Below are 21,794 nucleotides of genomic sequence, written 5' to 3' on the forward strand. Positions count from 1 at the left end.
AAAGGGAGTGTGATCCACAAGGCTTTCACAATCGCACTGTCACCCCTTGTAAGCTACATTGTTATACAATCATCTTCAGGCGTCCAGACTACTGAGTTGGAGTTTGATAGTTTTGGGTATTTACTTCTAGCTATTCCAATACATTAAAACCTAAGAGGTGTTATCCCTATATTGCATAAGAATGTCCACCAGAGTGACCTGTCGACTCCATGTGAAATCTCTTAGCCACTGGAACTTTATTTCGTTTCATTTTGCATCCTCCTTTTGGTCAAGAAGATGGTCCCAATCCCACAATGCCAGGTCCAGATTCATCCCCGGGAGTCATATCCTGCGCTGCCAGGGAGATTTGCACCCCTACAGGTCCCACGTAGGGGGGAGGGCAGTGAGATCACCTGCCAAGGTGGCTTAGCTAGAGAGAGAGGGCCACATCTGAGCCACAGAGGCACTCAGGAGAAGACTCTTGGCACAGTTATATGCAAGTTTAGCCTCTCCTTTGCAGTAACGAGCTTCATAAGGGCAAGTTCCATGATAGAGGGCTCGGAACATCAAACCACCAGTCCTCAATGTTTATGACAACATCAGCATCAGTCCAGGTGAGGAAGTCCAACACTTCTGCATTTTCCCCCAGCTCCTCGGGGGGCCCTGTAAATATATTTTTATTCAATGAGCAGCATTTTTATGTACCTTCATGTCAGAGTGCATTCAGTTTCATAGATATCAGGAAAAAACAAGTTGTCAGTTCCCAAATTACCCTTCTTACCTACATTTTCCCAACCTGGTTAGTCTCCCAGGGAGACTGTGTCTGATGGCTGAGACACAGCTGTCGTAACTGCAAGCACAGTGCTTAGGGTTATATTTTCCAATGTTATCCAGGCTAATTTTTACTGCCTGACACACCCCTTTGTATTCATACCTACATGTGCGTATATGTGCTGACACATAGCCATCCACACATGTTTTCTCTGTCTACTATTCATTGTACAAGGACATTCTCTTTATTGGTTCCAAGTCACAGGCCTTACTGGTTTACTCTTCATTATCCATGAGAAGGATGGGAACGATGGGGGCAGATAATTTCTAACTCACTTTATCTGCTTTTGAAATTCATGACATGACATGCCACAGATGACACTCAGAATGGTCAGGATGGTGGTAACAGAGGCCTTGCATGATGGAGGCAGTGTGTCTCTCTCTGAATACTCCGGGACAGGTGTCCAAGTGCAGTGCTGCATCTGCACAGGGTGCAGTGCCCGGAGTTCCCCTGCTATCCACTCTGGGTTTGGGGAGTACCACTGCCGCCTGTAGCTGGCCAGGCTTGGACTTTCAGGCTTGGACTTTTCTTTGAGGGAAAGATCCTGTGTGCCTTCATTTCTAGAGCAACCAGAATGGAAAACATAACCTCAAGTATCTATGATGTAATCTCCAAGGGAAAAGTTGCTTCAGCTTTTTCTTACTATAAGTAGAAATTCTGTTTCCTTTTTTTTCCTTCAGTGAGCCTGAGCTATCAAAAGCTTCTGGCAAAGCTACAGCCAAGTAGATCTTCTCCAAAATCACACAGCCGGCTTTATTTGGGGGACAGGATGGTGGTGCTGGTTCTGCTTCAGGAAAGGAAAGTAGAAGAAACAACAAACACTCTTTTAACTCCTGAAGTTTCTTTGTTTCTTTTTCCTTTGGGAATAAACAAATCAAAGCTAAAAACCATGGTGATAAATGTAGAAGGGAATAAGTGAAATAAAATGAGTGACTTGTTCCCTGTTTAGATTCTTCAGTTGTCCCTTTATTCTGGCCACAGCACCACGCTAGGCACTTGGCAGGCAGGAGCGGGAAGGGGTATAAAGATGAACAAATGGTGATCTCTGTCCACATGAGTTTGCGCATCTAGTGAAGACAGTCTGCAGACAGCAGGGATACCTTGACCTGACCAGGGTTTTTCTTGAAAGAGTTAGAGTAATCCTTGGGTAAATAAAGCACTTTTAGGAAGAAGAGTCCTTCTTTTGTTTTCTGTAAGTCATGCAGAGTTTATTTATTCTTCACATGCAGGTTGATAAACAGAATCTTGGGGTCAAGGTTTCTGTCTGTTGCTTGGTTCAAGTTAAACAGACCCACCCTAGGCAAACCTGCATTCCCCTCCAAGAGTCATCCCTTCCTTCCTGTGCTTGGTGACCTCCTTTCTTGGACATGGCCACCTCCACCCCCTCATTTTCCTTGAGTTCTAGCAGGCAGAAACTCTATTCCTGTGAGCTTCAGTGTTCTGTTCCTTTGTGTATTTTTCAGGCATAATCCAGTGTGTGATATCTAGTAAATGCTTGTTGGATGAGTGAAAACTTCCTTTCATCTATTCCTCATTCACTTATTCATTTGTTCACTCATGCAACACATATTTATGGAGTGCCTTCTCTATGCCAAGCACTGGGAATACAGCAATGAACAGGAACCTGGTGGGAGAGACAGCCATATAGCCAACTGGAATATACGATGGCACTGAGGAAGTACAGGGTGTGATGGGGGCATATGCAGAGATACCTAGTCAACTTAGGGAGTCAGGGAGGGCTGCCTGAAGGAAGAAATATCTACACCAGGAGCTGGAGAGTTAGCACAGATAGCTAGATGATGGCAGGGCAGGGTGGGAAACAATGTTCCAAAGCTTGGGAAAAGCGTATGTCATGGTCCAGAGGAAATAGATAGCTTAGCATGGAGAGTGAATGCTCAACACATAATAATGATAATGATAATCATAAATACATATGTAGTACTTACTGTGTGACAGGTACTATTCTAAGCCCTTTATATTTATTAATTTATTTAAATGCTATTGTTAGCATCCTCATTTTCCAGATAAGGAAACAGAGGCACAAAGAGGTTAAGTAATTTGATCAGTCTCACACATCTGGTAGGTGGTAGAATTGGGATATGAAGGCAGTTAGTTCCAGAGTCTTGATGGTGATAAAATATTTAAATATATTTGGGTTGAGGGGATGGGGGAGGACATTGATTTCCAGTGGGAATCTTGGCAGGGTGATGGATGTGGGTAGGCCCTGGTGGCATCAGTTGGTTTGGAAAATGTCTGGTTAAGACCAACAGAGCTGCCGGGAGAACCTAACTGGTGAGTCTACCTTAGTCTGACATATGAAGAGACCATTCCTTGCCTTAGTAGATGCCTTTGGTGTATCTTGTTATCCGTGAATGGATGACAAGGGAGGATATCCCCAAACACCCCAATGAGAATGGACTCCATCCCCAGCTGGGGAGGAGAAGAGAAAAGATTTAAAGACTGAAAAACCTCTCATGCTGATGGGCCACTGTGTGTGATTGTTTGGGCTACAGGTGATGAGGGATGGGTGAGGAAGAAGGAGGTTTGGGCTGATTGCCGACTCGACCCCTAGAAATAGGGCCTGTAAAAGGGGTCAAGATATCAGTTCTGCTTCTCTCATCCCAATTTGGAAATGGGTTGTCCAAACCCAAGTTTTCAAGTGCCCACGCAGGTGATGTGCAGCCTCTCCCCGTGGTATGTCTTGGTGGCTGGGCCTTGGCTTCTGCCTTTTGAATTCCTATCCCCCCTCCTAAGGCTCCACCATGACCACTTTCTCTCAACCCCTGAGGTTGCCATAGTTGGACTTGGCATGGGGGCGGGGGGCGGTATCCTTGGCAGCCTCCTCACTGCACACAAGTTGTACATCAGTGTTTGGAAAAGTTAATGTGTTCAAGATGAGCTCCATACAATCTTAGCATGTCTGTCTCTCTCTCACCAGCTGAAAGAAAAGAAGCATTCTTAGACAATTACTCCCCAAGGGAGCCTGAGGACTGGCTTTGTTTATTGAGTGTTTTTAGTTACAACATGTGAAGTTCTGGGATTTTTTTCTGTTTTTGGTTGGGGAATAGGGAAGACAAGTGAATTCTCAATTAACAGGGCATTTGGATGTTTCAAAATTGTGAAAGCTGTGTTCTTATGTGGGGACACTTGCTGAATCCTCAGGATGTGGAATTCAGTAAGATGTGACAGATGGAACCCAGGCTCAGAGCTTGCCGTAGTCCTGCATTGCACCCAGATGTTCAGTATTCCATCTGCAGCTGTTTGGAATCACATCTTCTGTTAGGGGCCTCTTCGCTTTCCTCAGTATCTCTACACTGTCTTCTGATAGACAAACCACTTAATGACGCAAAGTGAGCTTTTACCTTTTTTCACCCTCACTCCTCTCTTGCCATCTTCAGCTCCTCCAAACTGAAGTATAACACTCACTCTAAGGAGAGATGGGAGATTTTAAAGCGTAAGTGTCAGCCCATTTTACAAGGGCAGGATGGCAGACTTGAAAGCATGTGTGGCAAGGCTCATCCCCCTGTGCCTTTGGCAGAGATCACTAATTAATCATGCTACTCTTTCCCCATCCATCCTGCTTGTGTCCTCAGGAACTTCAACACCAAGCTCTGGACAGTCACTGCCCTGCAGAATTGGAATTTGAGTGGAAACGTAGTTGTTTCAGTTGCCGTTGCTGGCCAAAGTCCAGCAAGGTGTCTAAGTGAGGGATAAATGAATGGCGTGGGAAGTGTTGAGATTCTAACTGAATTCTCATGAAATTCATGAGCGACTATTCAGACTTTTGTGATAAGTAAGGGTTGTGGAGCAAAGTGAGGGATTAATAGTATTTTCTTAGACCTATAGATGGAACTTCATTTGCAGTCACTTAAGTGTGTAAGTCTGGACAGTTGATAATTTATGACCCGTGGGTTCTCTGGGGACCACCTCATATTCCGGATTCTGAGTGGGGAGGTGGAGAAGAAATTTCTTTCCTGCCCTAAGGGAGCACCCCATTTCCCAGAAAAGGATCTGAGCTTCTACTTCAGTCAGACTGAATACTTAAATGCTTTCAAAATTACCTGAGTAATAAATGCTTATGGATAAAAATTTTAATGACATAAACATTTATAAAATACAGTTCTATAACCACCTTCCCCATTCCTCAGGGATAAGTACTGTTAACAGTTTGAACTCTTTTTCTGTGCACATTCAAATACACACTCATAGTTTGTGTGCATCTATCTATAGATCTGTATCTATTTGCACAAAAAATGGGATCATACAAAGTATTTCAAATTATTTTGCAGGTCTACTGCCCAATAATATATCATGCACATCATGTCACTGTATATAAAACTGCTTGTCCTTTTTAATGGCTTCAAAGTATAACCGTCTGTATCATTATTTATCTTACCAGTCCCTTATTGTTGGACATTTAAATAACCTCCAGTTTTTTTTTTGCTATTGCAGAAAACACTATAATATATGTGTGAGTGCAGGTATTGCTGTGAGAGTCTTAGAAGTAGACTGTGGTTAATGATAAGCACTTTGGAAATGTTGATGGGCACTATCAAATCTATTTCTAAAAGTGTTATATCAGTTTACTCACCTATACATATATTTGCCATTCTGATAGGTAAAAAGTGGTATGGTGTTATTGCTTTAATTTGCATTTCCCTGATCTCTAGTAAAGGTCAGCATCTTTTTATTTTTATCAATCATTTGTATTTCTTCTTCTGTGAATTGCCTGTTCATATTCTTGACCCATTTTTTAAATTAAGTTCAACTTTTTCTTATTGATTTTTAGAAGCTCTTTGTGAATTAGGGATAGTAACCCTTTGTATGATGTATTGTTACAAACATGGCAAATATTTGTCTCCTGTTTTTATCTCTTAACATGGTTTATGTTTTTGTAATTTTGTTAATTCTTTTATTTTCTTGCCATGAGGACTTTTAAAGAAACCCCACAAATATAATGCATTCACTTTGTTCAAAAATCCATACGATGTAAAAAGGTTTTTATCTGAGCCCTATGCCTGCCTACCTGGCCCCTTCTTCCCATAGATAACCATCAGTTTTACTTTTTTGTGAATCCTTCCATTGTTTCTTTTTGTAAATATAAGCAAATCTGAAACCTTACTTATCAAAAGCAAGTATACTAAATATACTGTAATATACCTAGTATTTTTACCAAACAATATATTCTGAAGACTTTTTCACAGAATGCCTCATCTTTCTTTTTTTTTTTTTTTACATTAGAACAAGTCTTTTACTCATTTATTTATTTATTCATTCACTTTTTCAACACATTTTAATATTTGAGCACCTGCTAAGTGCCAGGCATTCGGTTTACAAAGGGAATAAGAAACAGCTCTACCTGCCCTCTTGGAACTTAAAGACAGAGTAAAAAATAGTAACTAATTAAGTAATTAATAAAAAAGTGTACAAAGGCAGGGGTCCCGACCTAGTGTTTGTCTATCCTGAGAGAATAATGTTTAAGCTGAGAATGAAAGAGTCAGCCAGGCCTGGAAGGAAGGGAAGGTCCTGTTCAAAGCTGAGCTGAATCAAGGGACAGAGAAAGGCCAGTGTGGCTGCAGCTGAGAGGCAAGAGGAGGAGAATGGCAGGAGATAAAGCTGTTGGAGGAGGATTTGGGACTTTTAGGGCAATGGACAATGGTTGAAGCGTTTTAAGTATAGGACTAACATGATCATAGTTGGATTTACTAGATACACACACATGCTTGCACACCCCCCACAATGGTGGCAGGGCAGGGAATGGGTTGGGGTGGGACCATAGTAGACAGAGGAAATAATGTCCATAGCAGGGTTATTCATAAGAGCAAAAAGCTGGAGACAACCACCATGTCTACTAGGAGCAGAATCATTAGATTTTCATATATTCACACAATGAAATCTTACAGCAGTGAAAATGCTGCATAATATTCCAATGCATGGGTATACTGTATGTAGTTCAGTGGGTCTCAGATTTTTTTTTTTTGCTTATGGATGTCCTAAAAGAATATTAAACAGCTCTATAGCTTCTCACACATTTAGACATTTAACATTTTTTTTTTGCCATAAGTTTAAATTGCTGCAAAATGTATTTTCTATCATGTTGATATTGTATACAGGCTTTAAATATATTTTCTTCAAAATCTTGGAGCTGCAGATTTATATGAATTGGCAAAGGCAGCTCTCATTGTCAAAGCCAGCAGCCAAATCAGATATATTTCCTTCCTGCCAGAGAAAATCTGACTGCTTTTTAAAATTTGGCTCAAGCACGTTAATTAAGTATCCTGTATGACAACCCCGGGTCTTTAGAATTCTAATTCTAAGCTAGGTAGATATCTAAGATAAATAGAAGTGGACTGAGACTGGCCACGTATTTGTCTTCTAGATGAAGTAAGGCAGAATTCCTTTTAGTATTTCCTTGGTGATCTCATCCGGTCCTGTGGTTTTAACTGCCTTCCATACACTAATACCTGTTTTTGTTATCTGTTACTCTGTACCAAACCACCCCAAACTTAGGGGTTTAGAACAACGATGTATCATTTTTCGCTATAATTAAGGGTTGAACAGGCAGTTCTTCTGCTTTGTATGGTGTCAGCTGGGATGGCTGGAGGCTCCAAAGTGGCCTCACCTCCCAGGGGCAGTTGGTGCTGCTTGGGACTGGGACTAGCTGAGGGTCTGTGCCATCCTTGGTTCTCCTGCATGTGGCCTTTCCAGGTAGCTTGGTCTTCTCACAGGACAACAGCTGGGTTATAAGAACAGTTTGATTTATTCTTGACTCCATCATTTTTAAAAAAATTCAGTTTTATTGCAATATATTCACATACCATACAATCATCCATGGTGTACAATCAGCTGTTCACAGTGCCATCATATAGTTGTGCATTCATCACCCCAATCTATTTTTGAACATTTTCCTTATACCAGAAAGAATCAGAATCAGAATAAAAAATAAAAATAAAAAAGAACACCCAAATCATCCCCCCCTCCCACCCTAGTTTTCATTTAGTTTTTGTCCCCATTTATCTATTCTTCCATCCATAAACTGGTTAAAGGGAGTGCAATCCACAAGGTTTTCACAATCACACTGTCACCCCTTGTAATCTACATTGTTATACAATTGTCTTCAGGAGCCAAGGCTACTGGGTTGGAGTTTGGTAGTTTCAGGTATTTACTTCTAGCTGTTCCAATACATTAAAACCTAAAAAAGTGTTATCTATATAGTGCGTAAGAATGTCCACCAGAGTGACCTCTCAACTCCGTTTGAAATCTGTCAGCCACTGAAGCTTTATTTCATTTCATTTTGCATCCTCCTTTTGGTCAAGAAGATGGTCTCAATCGCATGATGCTGGGTCCAGATTCATCCCCGGGAGGCATATCCTGCATTGCCAGGGAGATTTACACCCCTGGGTTGATGCCATCATTTTAAAGTAATGTTTAAAAAGTTAGGTGACAGAACCTAATGGTCAAAATTCAAAAGATGTAAAAGGATATACAGTGAAAAGTGTCCCTTTCAACTGCTGTCGTCCAGCCACCTATTTCCTAAGGTGATTTATGTATCCTTCCAGAGATTTAAAAAATTCATATACAAGCCAATATATTGAGTCTAATGTCTTGCTTAGTAAAACCTTCCTACCCTAAGACTGTAAATTTTTTTTCTTGAAGTTTTATTGTTTTTGTTTTTGTTTTTTTCCTTCAGAGATCTTTATTTTCTGTCTAATATGGAGCCAGAATTGATGTACTTTTAGGGAAGCCAAATCATTGGAGTTCACTATATGGAAACTCCTCTAAGGGATTCCATAGTATCCCATGCCCTCAGTGCTGAGGGTTTTCCCCATGGTTCACATGGGTATCGCCAAAGGATTTTTCATTATTGAATCTTTCTTGCAACTTTCCAGCCACTATTTGAAGGAGGAAATCAGATGAATTGAGGCAGTTGGGTTTCTTTTTTTCCTTTTGAGGGAGGGAGGTCACCAGAAAAATAAGATCTAGGAATCTGCCCTCTCCTGAAAGGGTAGCTAGAGAAGCTTGGGGTCCTTGGAGTGATGACTTGTCCCTAACTTGGAACTTCATAAGGGCCTCTCTGCTTAAACTGTCCTCAATGGCAAAGTTGACATTTTTTTTTAAACTGGTTTATTTGTCCATTTAAGTCCCATGAATGAAGAATTTCAACCTGACCTGAACTTTGTTTCCTTTTGTAGGAGAGTGCTCTAACCTTTTTTAGGCCCCTGCAATGCATCATTACATTGCTTGGCATTTTATAAATATTATTTCATTTATTCCTTATTTAGATTGTTCAAGTTTTATGATATCAATCTTATCTTCATATAAAAGATAAACTGAGATTCAGGGAAGTTAAATCATTTGTGCAAAATTATTCAGCTAGAAGTTTTGAAATTTGAATCCATTTGGTCTGTTTCCAGAGCTCTGGCCTTTTCCTAGCACCTGGAAGGCTTACAAATTAACATAACAGCATAAACAAGATTATGAAGAGCTATTTACAGAATTTATGGGCATCAACTATTTTTAAGACCATAGGTAGAATTCATTTGTCAAAAAGTAAGGTGATTAAGGTGGATTGAATTATACACTCCAGTTTGGACATGTTCTTGGTATGCTTTCTGGTGGGTGTAGACCCATTGTAAGTAAGATCTCTTCAAGATGTTACTTCAGTTAAGGTGTGGCCCCACTGAATCAGGTTGGGCTTTGATCTGGATTATTGGAGTCCTGTATGAGCAGAGTGAAAGTCAGACAGAGCGAGAAGCCACAGGAAGCAGCCAGAAGCTGTAAGTCAATGGAACAAGAAGAGAAAGGAGAAGATGCCACCACATGCATTCCCATGTGACAGAAAAGCCAAGTGTGCTGGTTTGTATGTATTATGTCCCCCAAATTGCCATGTTCTTTGATGCAGTCTTGTGGGGGCAGATGTATTAGTGTTGATTAGGTTGGAACCTATTGATTGAGTGTTTCCATGGAGATGTGACTCAATCAACTGGGCAAGACCTTTGATTGGATAATTTCCATGGAGGTGTTATCCCACCCATTCAGAGTGGGTCTTAGTTAAATCACTGGAGCCATATAAAAGAGCTGACACACAGAAGGAACTCAGTAGAACTGCAGCTTAGAGAAACATTTTGAAGGTGGCCATTGAAAGCTGATGCTGACATTTTGGAGAACACCATTTTGAAACGCAACGTGGGAGCAAGCAGATGCCAGCCATGTGCCTTCCCAGCTAACAGAGGTTTTCCATATGCCAATGGCCTTTCTCCAGTGAAGGTACCCTGTTGTTGATGCCTTACCTTGGACATTTTATGGCCTTAAAACTGTAACTTTGTAACCAAATAACCCCCTTTTATAAAAGCCAATCCATTTCTGGTATTTTGCATTCTGGCAGCATTAGCAAACTATAAGACCAAGGAACCCCAAAGATTGCTGGCCAGCCAGAAGATACTGACCCTGGGAGGAAGCAAACGTATAGCCTCTGATACCATGAGCCAGTAATTCCTGTTGTTAAGCCAACTCATTGTATGGTATTTGTTCTAGCAGCTTGGAAACTAAAGCAGTGATCCTGTAACCCATTCTTTTCTGTTTGCAAATAACAGCAAAGGAAGAGAGAATTCAAATGGACTAGTGTACAGCAAATCCCATTATCCAGCCTGGTGGTGGAGGAGTCAGGGCAATCAGGTTAGTCAAATATTCTGATTTAATAGTGGGTTACCCTTTAGGACATACACAAATTATAAGTTTCTCCCCCCCCCCCCCCAAAAAAAAACAAAAAACCAGAATGTAGGGAAAAAACTTTAGTTCTAGGTATGTGGTAACCATAGTTTAGTAATTATTTGATGATACAGTGGGCTCTTTTTGATTTTGCTGAACTTCGTTCATATTTATTATTATCAACCTGAGTCATCATGGTGCAGTGCCTGTTTTTACTGGGAGTTGTGTTTAGGGGGACTACTTGTAAAAGTTTTCAGATGATATGAAGAAGAGAGAGAAGGGTGTGGATAAAAAGAGAAGAGAGAGAATGCACCATAGGCTGGTTGAGGTATGAAGTTTCAGATGTAGCAGTTGACAACTTAAGTTTTCCTAGATTTCTGAAGGTAAGTTCTGGGGATTGAGAGATGTGAGGAATATTTAAAAGAAACATATGCAAACCTTGGAGGTAGAGTGGGGCGGAGAACAGTAGGCTTGAAGTAGCCTTAGGTCACGGAGTCACACTGTCTCTTTTGAGGGGTCAGGAAAATGAGTTTGCCCTGAATAGAAGTGGACGGGGCAACCATGTAACCAGCTGAAAGGGAAACACAGGGGCAGAAATGAACTCTCTGGATTACCTAGGCCTTTTTGGTCAGGTTCTGAGGTTGTCTTTCCAACTGTTTATTAGCTTTTTAAAATTTGTTTTCCTTCAAGAAGAGCTACTTTATAACTTAGGTGCTTTGGGAAGGCAACCAGTCTGGTGTTGTGTTCTGAGTAGAAATGGAAGGACAGGGGAGCAATTAGGGAGGGTGGACATATCCCCTGCCTCTGCAAATTGCCTTCCTCAGGCTGACCTGACAGACCAATGCCTATAAAGGCTTTGGGAAGAGAGAGTAATGGACATTCCTCCTTACCTCCAAATATTCCTCCCCATAACTGCTTACCTAATGCCTGAATTTCCATGAGCCTTCCTTTGACCTAAGGGGTTATCTTTTGCCAAAAATGTAAATATTCCCCAAGGGCTTAAATATTAAGCTTTCATCATGAATACTTTAGAGGGGATGAAGTTATTATAATACTTTTCAAGAGGGAATGAGGCACAGGACGGGTGAGCTTTGGTAAGGCAGAGAAAAGGGGAAGAATCTGGCTCTTGGACATGGGCTGGAGGTGAGGGTGTACAGTGCTGTGGTTTGAATTCAGGGCAACAGGGGGGTTCTATTGACTTGTGGGGGAATTATAAATTCCCAGAGGGCTGGGGTAAGGGAGGTACTGAATGAAGAGCAGTTGCTCCCAGTTGAGCCAAGTCTCCTGCAGGCTGGGGCCTCCCTTGGCCCCGGGAGAGTTAAAGATCTCAGTGGAGGTTGGAGGTGGGCAAGGATGAAAGCGACACGAAAGCCAGAGCAAGGCAGGCTAATTAGCTTCCGCCTTTCGTTTCCGCTGCCTGGCCTGATATTTGAGGTGACATGTAAAGCCATTGTACAGGTGTGTGGTGGAACTGCGGCAGAATGAACACTTTATGGAACCTGTGGAGAGATGAGGCTGCTTTCTCAGCTTCTTGGCTATCAGCTTCTCCACCCCTTCCCATAGGGGCCTGCATGTGGGGTGTGTCACTGAGCCTTGAGAGGAGGAGGAGACCTCCCTTTACCTTCCAGGACCCCCTGGTCTAATGAGGGACTCAGAATCCCCCTCCCTTCTGGATTCCTAGGAGTGTGGGAAGATGGGGTGCACTCTAGAATTCAACCAAAATAGTTCAGTGAAGTTGGTGCTGAGTGTAAGAGAGGAGAGCAGGCAGATAGATTACCATTTCAGAATCACCTGGGGAGCTTGTTAAAAATGCAGGCCTCTGGGAGTGAGGCCTAGCTATCTGCATGGATAACCAACTCTCTAAGGTGATTCTGCTGCCCATTAAAGTTTGAGAACCTTTGCAATAGAGAATGAGTGTGGTTAGCTGGAGAAGCCCTCCCAGGAGAGGCAGACTTGAATTTCAGTTTTTAGTGATGCTTGTCTTCAATGCTGTCCTTAGGTGTGACACGAAGGAACCTCTTCACCTGGGAACACCAGTTCTCATGAGAGAGAGACTATGGGAGTCCATCCCACCCCATGGATGGTATCACTGAGAATGTGTTGCCACAGGCTTTGCTTCACCATTTGGGTGCTAATCGCCAAGGGGACAGAAGTGATGTAGGAGGTGGCTGAGGATGGTGTCTGCTGGAGTGTTTGATGCATGTTGCAACTGAAGAACAGCTTGCAGGGCAAAATGGCAGCCTGGGGGAGCCCACTTCCTGGGGTGGGGTGGGGGAGAATGCCATGGGTTCACCCTGCTTCACAGACACCAGCCACTGTGCTGTCTTCCTTCTTCAGAGAGCTCCATGTGTCCAAGGAGCAGGCCAGTGCTGCCGAGGGAGCCGTGGTCACTTGGTACCAGAGAGATGAGTAAGGAAGATTTGGGACATGGTTGGTTCTCTCCTCCCTCAGTGCTGCTTGCCTTCTGCTCCATACACTTGTGCTGGCTTTATCTGATTGGGAACACAGTGTTTTCATGTTAGGGTGGGTGGAGGGAGGGAGAAAGAACAGTGCCAAGGAAAGAAGAAGGAATGGCAAAGAGATGTATGCTATGATGCTGGTGATCACCCAGACAGGCATTGGCCCTATGGAGGGGATGGGATATTTCTGTCCAGGAGATGCTGCTTGTCCCTGGAGAACACATCTCTGCAACCGACTGTGTGGACTGGAGGGAGCAGGCCAGTGGGAATGGCTGTGCTTGCTTCGACCATGATGAAAGAATGAGCCACCATGGGAGTGTTATTTAAGAAACAGCAACAAAAACCTTTTAACAAGGCCTTGTCCTGGCCAAATCCCCGACCTTTCTAATTGCATTGCCGCTAAATGGCCACTCTGACAGTCTCCTGGGACATTGCATTCAACTTCTAGAGAGGCTACATTTAAAATGAGGCTTATGTGGCTCTGTGGGAGTTGGAGAAAGGAGCATTGGTAGGCTGAAGAGCTTCAAGGATCCTAACTTGATGGGTGGAAGCTGATCCTGAATAAAATCCCAGGCTGAATGGGTTCCCCCTGGGCCTGACCCAGTGGGCATTGCTTATGTTCTCAGATTAGGGTTGCTCATAGTGGGAGATCTGCTTGCATCAGATCTTTAACAGTCTTTATTCCCTTTCTCTCCTTGAAAATGAGGCTGTGTGGAATGCTTTGCCCTTGATTACTAGCGGGAGGGGAACAGGGCTAGCTCTTTGTACAGGCTTGAGAGTGGGGCATGGGATATTAGTCTTAGAGCCCTTTATTTTACGTTGTGTCCTCATGGTCACCCAGGCTTTCTGCTTCATAGTCAGATGCTCTTCCCTAAGTCCCTTGCCATGCTGGGGGCTGTGTATGCAACCCTCTCATTTCAGATTTTTCCCAAGTTGTGTTAGAAAAAGTCACCCCTCAGCATTCTTATTGGAGATGTTCTCCCTTGGCAGCCACAAGTCAGGAACCAAAGAAAAAGACTAAAGGCTGTTTGCTAGCCAATACATAGCCACACTCAGGCCATCTACTCAGCTGTGCACGTCAGCACTGCCCTGGAGGGGCCTCCCTGAGGATGCCTGCTTGGGACCTGCCACATTTCCCAGGTCCTGCCCCACTGGGAGGGCTTCCATGTCTCACGGAAAGATGTAGCATTTCCCTAGGGAATAATCCAGAGCCCTAGAAATTCTTTTTGGAAGGAGACAGATGGCATGCATTTGTTTCTCAGCTCTGCCACCTACCAGTCATTTGACCCTAAGTGAGTTATTTAACCTTTTGGAACATGGGTTTTCTCCTCTGTAGATTGAGGAAATTGATACTCATCCTACAGACCTCATATAGTTGTTAAGAGGCTCAAAGGAGATGATGGATGTGAAAGTGCTTGGTGATCTAAAAGCAGTGGACACGTGAGCAATGGATTCTTGTTATTCATGAAGGGGATACTGCGGGTCAGCACACTTCTCTCTGGAGAGAGGAGGAAGGGTTTGCATTCTTGCATTAACTACATGCTGGAGTCTTGTCCATTTAAGGTAATAACAAAATAATACTAACAAAGCCTGAGAGGTAACTTTCTGGGTAGTGGTGCCTCTGCTCAGTCCCATGATTGTTTAAGGAGGAAATGTGATGGTGGTGGTGGTGCTGGTGGAGGGGCAAGCGGGTGGAGGTGGTAGCTCCGCTCCCGTTCTCCCTCCTCCTCCCTGACCTCTGGACATGCCTCTTGCCCATTCTGAGTTCTGCTAGAAATCTGCAGCCTGCCTTATCTTGGAGGCCTGGGCCCCAAGGAAGAGCTGAAGCGGAAGCCCTGCTTCTGCCAGCTGCCCAATGGGTTGCCAATATTTCTATTAGGACAGTCATAGGGGATTGCTGGAGTGGGCTGGGTGTGTGATGAATGTGCATGAGGCTGCTGGTTAGTTTTTAGGCTTAGATAACAAGATTTTTCCGGACCTGGGTATCCTTGGGCTTCGCATTTGTGAGCAGGACTCCAGACACCAGGAGCACAGCCTTACTGCATGGGTAATCAGTTCCCTGTTAGATGGTTTCTCAGCAGGGCAAGGACAGCCTGCCCTGTCCTCCTTGCACAGGCCTTACACCATGCCCAGGGGCTGAGGCCATGGTCCACTCCTCTCCCTGCCATAAAATCAGAATTGGATGGGGTACACAGACTTGCTTGTTCATTTAGTAAATCCTTGAGCGCTTGCAGAGTTCAAGGCACTGCTTGAAAGGTAATTTGGGGGGACACAAAGATGATTAGAAAGCAGATTCTGCCCTCATGGAGTTTATGTTCAAGTCATGGAGAAGAGTCATATACACAGGGGAAAGTGAAAGAAAAAAATGAAATATATAGGAGGGAAGATCAGGGAAGGCTGGCCAGATTCTGTGGCTTTTGAGTTAGACCTTGGAAAAATTAGGAGGGTTTGACTCTGCTGAGATGGGGGAGTAAGGAGGGCATGCTCTTAGCAGGAAGAGCAGGAGTAAAGGGCACGGAGGCGGGAAACCATGGGATGCTGGATGTGTGGGGAACTGAGAATCTAGCAAGAGGGAGAGGGGCTGGAAGGAAGGGGGAACGAATGCTTGAGCACTGCTGTCTACCATATGTACCAAAAATGTTATATTCTTCCCTTTCCTTTGAGCCTTATTGTACCTTTGCGAGGCAGATGCTATTCTCTCCTGTTTACAGAGGAAGCTGAGGCTTAGGGAGTTGAAGTAACTTGATCAAGCCCAGGCAACTAGTAAGTGTTAGAGTCACAATGTGAACCCATGTCTGACCCAGAGACCATGCACTTTCCACTGTAACAGAGGATCCATGAAGGGAAGTGGGAAAAAAGGGTCTGTGGTCTTTCTCTGGTCACGTGGCATAGCAGTCTTGGGTGGAAGGGTGGTGGCTGTGGTTCCTGCAGGGTCAGGCAGCAGAGCTCCAGGTTTTCTGGGCTGGCCCCAGAGTCCAGGATGGCAGGGCCTCTGGCTTTCTACTCCCATCCTAGGGGAAGAGCCACTGGCCTCTGGCTTGGGAGGCAGGGGAAGGCAGGATGGTGGGAGATTCTGGGATGTGATTTTCAAGACATGGCTTTGACTATAGATTTTCTTTCCAAAGACCACGTCAAACCTTGCCTTTTTGCAAAAGCCTACCCTGACTCCCCCTTCCCTGCTTCTCTGACCTCCCCATGGGTCCATGCAGGCTCAGTCTGCACACGGCTTGTTCTGCACTTGTTCCTTTGTTGCTGTGAAACAGGCTTCTGGCACAGTCAGCCTCTGTGTGGGAGGACTGGTGGCTGTCTTCGCAGGCAGGCATTTGCTTAGAGCAGACTGCGTATGAGCCCAGCGTCAAGTGATTCCGGCCTCCTCGAGTTGGCGGTGGTGGGACAAGGCGCTGCTGAGGGGACTGGCTGTGAAGGATGAGTTCAGGGTGGGATGACGGACCGCTTCTGGGACCAGTGGTATCTCTGGTATCTCCGCTTGCTCCGGCTGCTGGATCGAGGTATTCTGGCATGTGCATGTGCTTGAGTGTTGAGTATGTGAGTGTGTGTGTATGTGAGAGCAAGAGAGACAGGGAGATATACACATATAGACACAGACAAGTGCACAGAGAGACAGGAAGCACGGACACCCAGACAGACACAGCAGAGAGAGAAGGGAGCAGAGAAGGGAGTGGGAAGCAAGTAGAGAGAGAAGAAAGAATGAAAAAGAGGAGAGTAGAAAGCCCATGGGAAGTAACAAAAGACTGTTTCCCGAGGACGTTTGTGACCCAGCTGGGAATTGGGCTCACAGGTCCATTTGGGGAATATCTGTATTATAGGATCCTGTCAAGCTCAGTAAATGTCATCAAAGACAAGTTAAGCTCTGTCTTGCAGGGCTCTTGATAGAACACCCTGAGAAGCATGTCAGGAAGAGCAAACCTTGCAGCAAGAGGCTGGGGGCAAACAGATGTAGGCTCGATTCTCAGCTCTACCCCTTTCCAGAGTGGTGACCTTAGGCTGATTATGTGAGCCTTCTGGGCTTGTTTCCCCAGCATTAAAATGGGCATGGCCAGGCCTATCTGCTGGGGGTCTTGTGGCATTATGATTTAATTCATCCATGTAAAACACATGGCATCATGTCAGGTGCATAGTAGGTGCTTAGTGCACATTAATTTCCTCCCTATACTTCAGGGTCATGGAGCTATAGTACCTGTGCTGAGGACAGCTCCCTTTGTGGATTATCTGTAGATAGAGCTGGCACAGAATTTATGTACTGGGAGTATTTGTGGACAGGGAGGTGAAAGTCAGTTTTATTCCTCAGGTTAATTTGACTTGAATATATTACATCATCAGGTATTAATGTGATTAAAATCTTCTGATCAAGTGAAACAAATCCAGACGCTCCATTGTAAGACGAAACCTCTATGGAGTTTGTTTAGTGATTGATTTTTAAAAATGTTATTTTTAAAAGCTTTGGTTCCTTTAAGAAGTTCTGGCAAGAATTAAATGAAATCCCTAGTGGAAAAAGATGGTCCCAGGGAAGCCTTGCCACACACCCCAAGCAAAGTGTGTTCATCTCTATGGGGAACAGTCTCAAGTGTCCCAGGAGGTCAGTACAAGGTGGAAGCAGAGACCTGCAAAGAGCAGGTATACCAGAGCCCTTATCGGGGAGAAATCAAAGATGGAGGAAACCAGGCCAGCACACAAGGAAAGCAGGCTCTTTCTAGCTCTAGACACAGGCCAGTGGGAGCCCAGACTTGAGATGAGATGAGGGTGTTAAGAACGGAGCCAGAACTTCATACCTGTCCAGATCATAGCTGGGGAGGGGTAGGGGGAGTAGACTACCAGGTGTGAAACCACCTTACGTGTATGAACTCTGACAAATTATTTAACCTCTCTGTGCCTCCTTTCCTTTTTTTGGAAAAAGAGTTGATGATGATGATAGTAGCTCCAACTCAGAGGGTTGCTGTAGGGGTTAAGTGAGAAGCTACAAGTGAAATTCTTGTTCCAGTGCCTGGCATGAAGAAAGTGACCCTTACATTTTAGTTTTCATTACGAAGACAGCTGATTCTCACTCTCCTACAAACAGCCTGGGGAAAAGAGGAACAGGTGGTATGCAATAACTAGAAGCTGGGAAGAGTCTAATTAAGAATTGTTAGAGGCTTAGAGACAATTTATACTTTTGTGAATTAAAACAAGATTCAAACTAATATAATCCATATGATGCCAATTATATGAAGAAACTAAATGTTAATGTATAAGCTATACTAAATTTTTAATTTTTTAAAGAAAATGCATGAATTGCAAACCTAGGTTCAAATTCTGGCTCCATCACTTTCTGAGTGACCTTTGAATAAATAATTTAACCTCAAACTGACTCTCAATTGATTAAGCTGAAGAATGAGGATAATAATAATAGTAATACCTACAAGCATAGAATTTTGGGGAAATTCAGTGTGTTAGTGCATGCAAACATGTCAGACATTCTTGGAAATGTCAGGCTAACAAATTTATGGATTGATGGATTAAGCTGTCCTCCTGTATAGTAAAAAAAAAAAAAAAGTTGTTTTTCAGAATGGTGTATTCTTTCACACATATTTTATCACTACATGTGGCTATAATTTAAAGTTTATGGTCTTTCATAAGTAGTGTCTCCAGGGTTTTTCTTAATCAGAGCTTTAGATTAGCAGTTCCTGACTTTGTAGGGCCTCTGATTTTCAGGCTCTTGGGTTTTGGGTGTGAATTATGTTGCCAAGTTCTGGTTAATTGGGTTATTCCAATATTACATACGTACATACCCACATCCATGTTTAAGCAAAATTTTTGGATATAGCAACTTCCCTCTAGTAACTAATGTCAGTTAACATTACGTAGTAAATTATATGCTTTAAAGTGGCATGCTAGACGGAGAAAGTTGATGGAAGGTACTTGACTGATATTTAATGAATGAGTGATAAACTTGCTATTTTGAGCAGTGAATAAAATTCTTTTAGATCTTTCTTAGTATAACAGTATTTAGCCCCCATTGTCTGTTTTAGGATTTTTGTCTTTTTCACCATCATCATTGCTATGCCTCCTATCATACTGAAAGTAGCAAGCCTCAAAAAAGTGAGGAGGAAATAAGAAATAAGAAGTGGAGTATGATGAGTTAAGGCCAGGAAATTGAAATATTCAACAAGCTGTGTCCCAGCCTGATTCATTTGCTTGGGTATAACTGGGGAATAAATGGATCTGTGATTTGACACACTAGGAAAAGAGAGGAAAACATTAGAATGTATCATGGAGAGGAAATAAACTTTACAAAGAAATAGCAGTCTATGCTTGTTAATTGCAGATTATTCTTTTGTCACCCCCATCACATCATTGTTCAGTTAAGGGTAATGATTTAAAAAATAAAATGTACTGATTTTTTAGTACTGTTCTTAACAATGTATAAGGATTTATAGGATAATGAATTGCCGGCTTGCTCAGATATTATTTTGATGATTTATTCTCAATAATAACAGATGCTGTTTTTACATCTGTTTGTTACCAGGCATTTGTCAACTCTGCTGATTGTGTTCTGTGCTTACAGGCAGTGACTAAGGAAATATTCCTTGTAATGGGGGCTTGCCTTCATAGAGAGCTTGTATAAAGAAGTATGAGTTGTATATAAAGAAGAGAAGCAATGTTGCTTTTTGCTGTTGTTGGGTTGTGGTGTATCCATAGGAACCTAACAATTTTTTTTTTGGTTGTGAAACAGGCAGAATGAAAAACTCTTAGACCATCTTAGAACATCCACTCCTGGTAGTGCATAAGATGATTTTAGGTGACTTACAGATGACACTTCAGTTTCTCTTTCCAGTCGTCTGTGTTGCCAAGTCTGTTGAGACACTCTGTTCAGCCCGATGCCTGCTTCTGCTGGGCGGTCTACAGACAACCCCACTGCATCCAGATACATCCTCTCCTTTGCCCTTCCCATCCCTCAGCTCTTTCCTCTCATTCACACCTCCCACCTTCCTTTAACCCTGCCAGCAGCTCTGCCCTGCCTTGATCTGCCCTGCCTTAATCTCTGGCCCCAGATCTCTGCCTCTTTTAGTCTCCCAATTCCCTCATTCATGCCTTCCTCTGACTCCCCCTCTCAGTCCCTCATACCCCTTTAAAGGCACAGCCTCCTGTTCCTTGTAACTCCATTCCCCGGCATTCCTCTGTTCCTCTCCAACCCCGTCCTCAGGCTTGCATCCCTTTGCTTCTAAGCCCGAGACTACTTTTCCCTCTTAGCCCCATCTTGTGCTAAGCCCGGTGGATCTTGGGTCTCCGGCCCTGGGTCTACCCCTCCCTGACACCTCTGCCCTCTATCTCTGGGCCCTTTTCCTTTTAGGAGCAACAGTCTTCTTCTGCTCCTGCCTTTTTTATTCACCTTGCCACTAATCCCAATCCACCAGTTTTTAAAATATAATTTAAGTAAAGATGGGAATTGATTTGAAGCAATATCAAGGAAATAACAGTATAGAAGGAGAAAGGTGGCTATGGTAGAAATGGTGCTGGAAGTACCAAAATGACTGACGTCTAGAAAACTTAAGTGATATGTTGAATTTATGATGTAGGTCTTTTAGAAGCTGCTGATCTTTTCTTGGGAGCTCTGTCTGTATCCCTGTAGCTACCAGAAATATTTTAGATTGTGGATCAGAAGCCAACTGGGTCTCAACCCAGGATGTACACTAGAATCACTAAGGAGCTCTTAGAAAACACCACCCAGTCCCTCCCCCAACACCAGGTCCATTATATCAGAATCTCTGGAAAGGGACTGGGGCATTCATTGATAATTTTTTGGAGCTCTGCTGGTGATTCTAATGGCAGCCAGGGTTGAGAATTGCTAGTTGCCATTCTTTAATGTGGAGACCAGCAACAAAGACAAAATGACTTTTGAGCAAAACAACAAAGTAAATGAGAAAGTCAGTTACTATTTGAGAAAAATAACTACAGAAGTAAACACAGGAATGTATTAAAGAACAAAATTTTAAAGGACATGGTCCTGCAGTAATAAATCATGCAACTTTTTCAGAAACTTTAGCCACAACCTTTTTCTATCACTACCTAACTAAACTTTGAGTTTTCTTCATATTCTGAGGAAAAAATTTTACGTGTGAGCCCCAAGATTGGCCCCAGATTTCTTTGGTTTGTTGTTATCCATTCTGACTGCCTTGGCCTTTGGAGATAAGGATCCAGGTTTGTCACTGTCAATGTCAAAAACCTCCAGGGAGGTAGCTGGCACCCAGGAAAGCTGGCAGTGAATCGTAGAATTGCAACCATTGGTCTGAGATTTAGGATCATTTCACCAGTTTCTGAACAGGAATATGAGTGAGGCAGGGGTGACACAGGAGCAAGAGGCAGGAGCCAGACTGAGGCAGGAGCGTAGTCCTGGGTGGGCTGCAGTTCTATCCAGGTCTCCTAAACTGCAATCGAGACCAGGCATTCAAGCAGGTACCCTCTGGTGTAAAATGTGTCAAGTTCAGGGCAAAATGAAAACAACAACAAACAAACCAACCTGTCTTTACTTGCTTAGTATAACTACTATTGTATAACTACAGTAGTTGGCACTGCCATATCCTGCTAGAATTCAGGAAAGAGATCCCTTTCTCCCTTTAGGACAGAGGGAGGTATGGGAATAAGGTCCTGAAGCTTTTATGGTGCTGGGCTCTATTTTAGCCAGGGATCTACTTGTGTTTTCCACTAAAGTTCATCTCTCTCTGACCAGTTGTTCTCTGTTGCCTCGACCTTCAAAACTCCCGAAGATTCTAGTTCAAGGATTGATTCTGCCCAGGGACAGTGAAAGGACAAGAAGAAGC

General features: G+C 43.3%; 1 protein-coding gene across 19 annotated transcripts in view; it reads left to right on the forward strand.

Moving 5' to 3' along the window:
* The window catches only part of KALRN (kalirin RhoGEF kinase), a 749,960-nt gene that overhangs the window by 47,957 nt on the left and 680,209 nt on the right, over nucleotides 1-21,794 (forward strand). For 2 of the 19 annotated variants that reach the window (XM_037837241.1, XM_037837256.1), the window contains exon 1: nucleotides 16,009-16,487. The exons of 15 other annotated variants lie outside the window; for them this stretch is intronic. In XM_037837241.1, coding sequence (XP_037693169.1) covers nucleotides 16,421-16,487 — 67 coding nt within the window. In that variant the 5' untranslated portion in view covers nucleotides 16,009-16,420. Of the gene's footprint in view, nucleotides 1-16,006; nucleotides 16,488-21,794 lie in introns of those variants that run through there. 2 more of the 19 variants (XM_037837141.1, XM_037837156.1) reach the window with 2 other exon arrangements.

Source organism: Choloepus didactylus, chromosome 1 (assembly GCF_015220235.1).
Source record: "Choloepus didactylus isolate mChoDid1 chromosome 1, mChoDid1.pri, whole genome shotgun sequence".
Classification (NCBI taxonomy): Eukaryota; Metazoa; Chordata; class Mammalia; order Pilosa; family Megalonychidae; genus Choloepus; species Choloepus didactylus.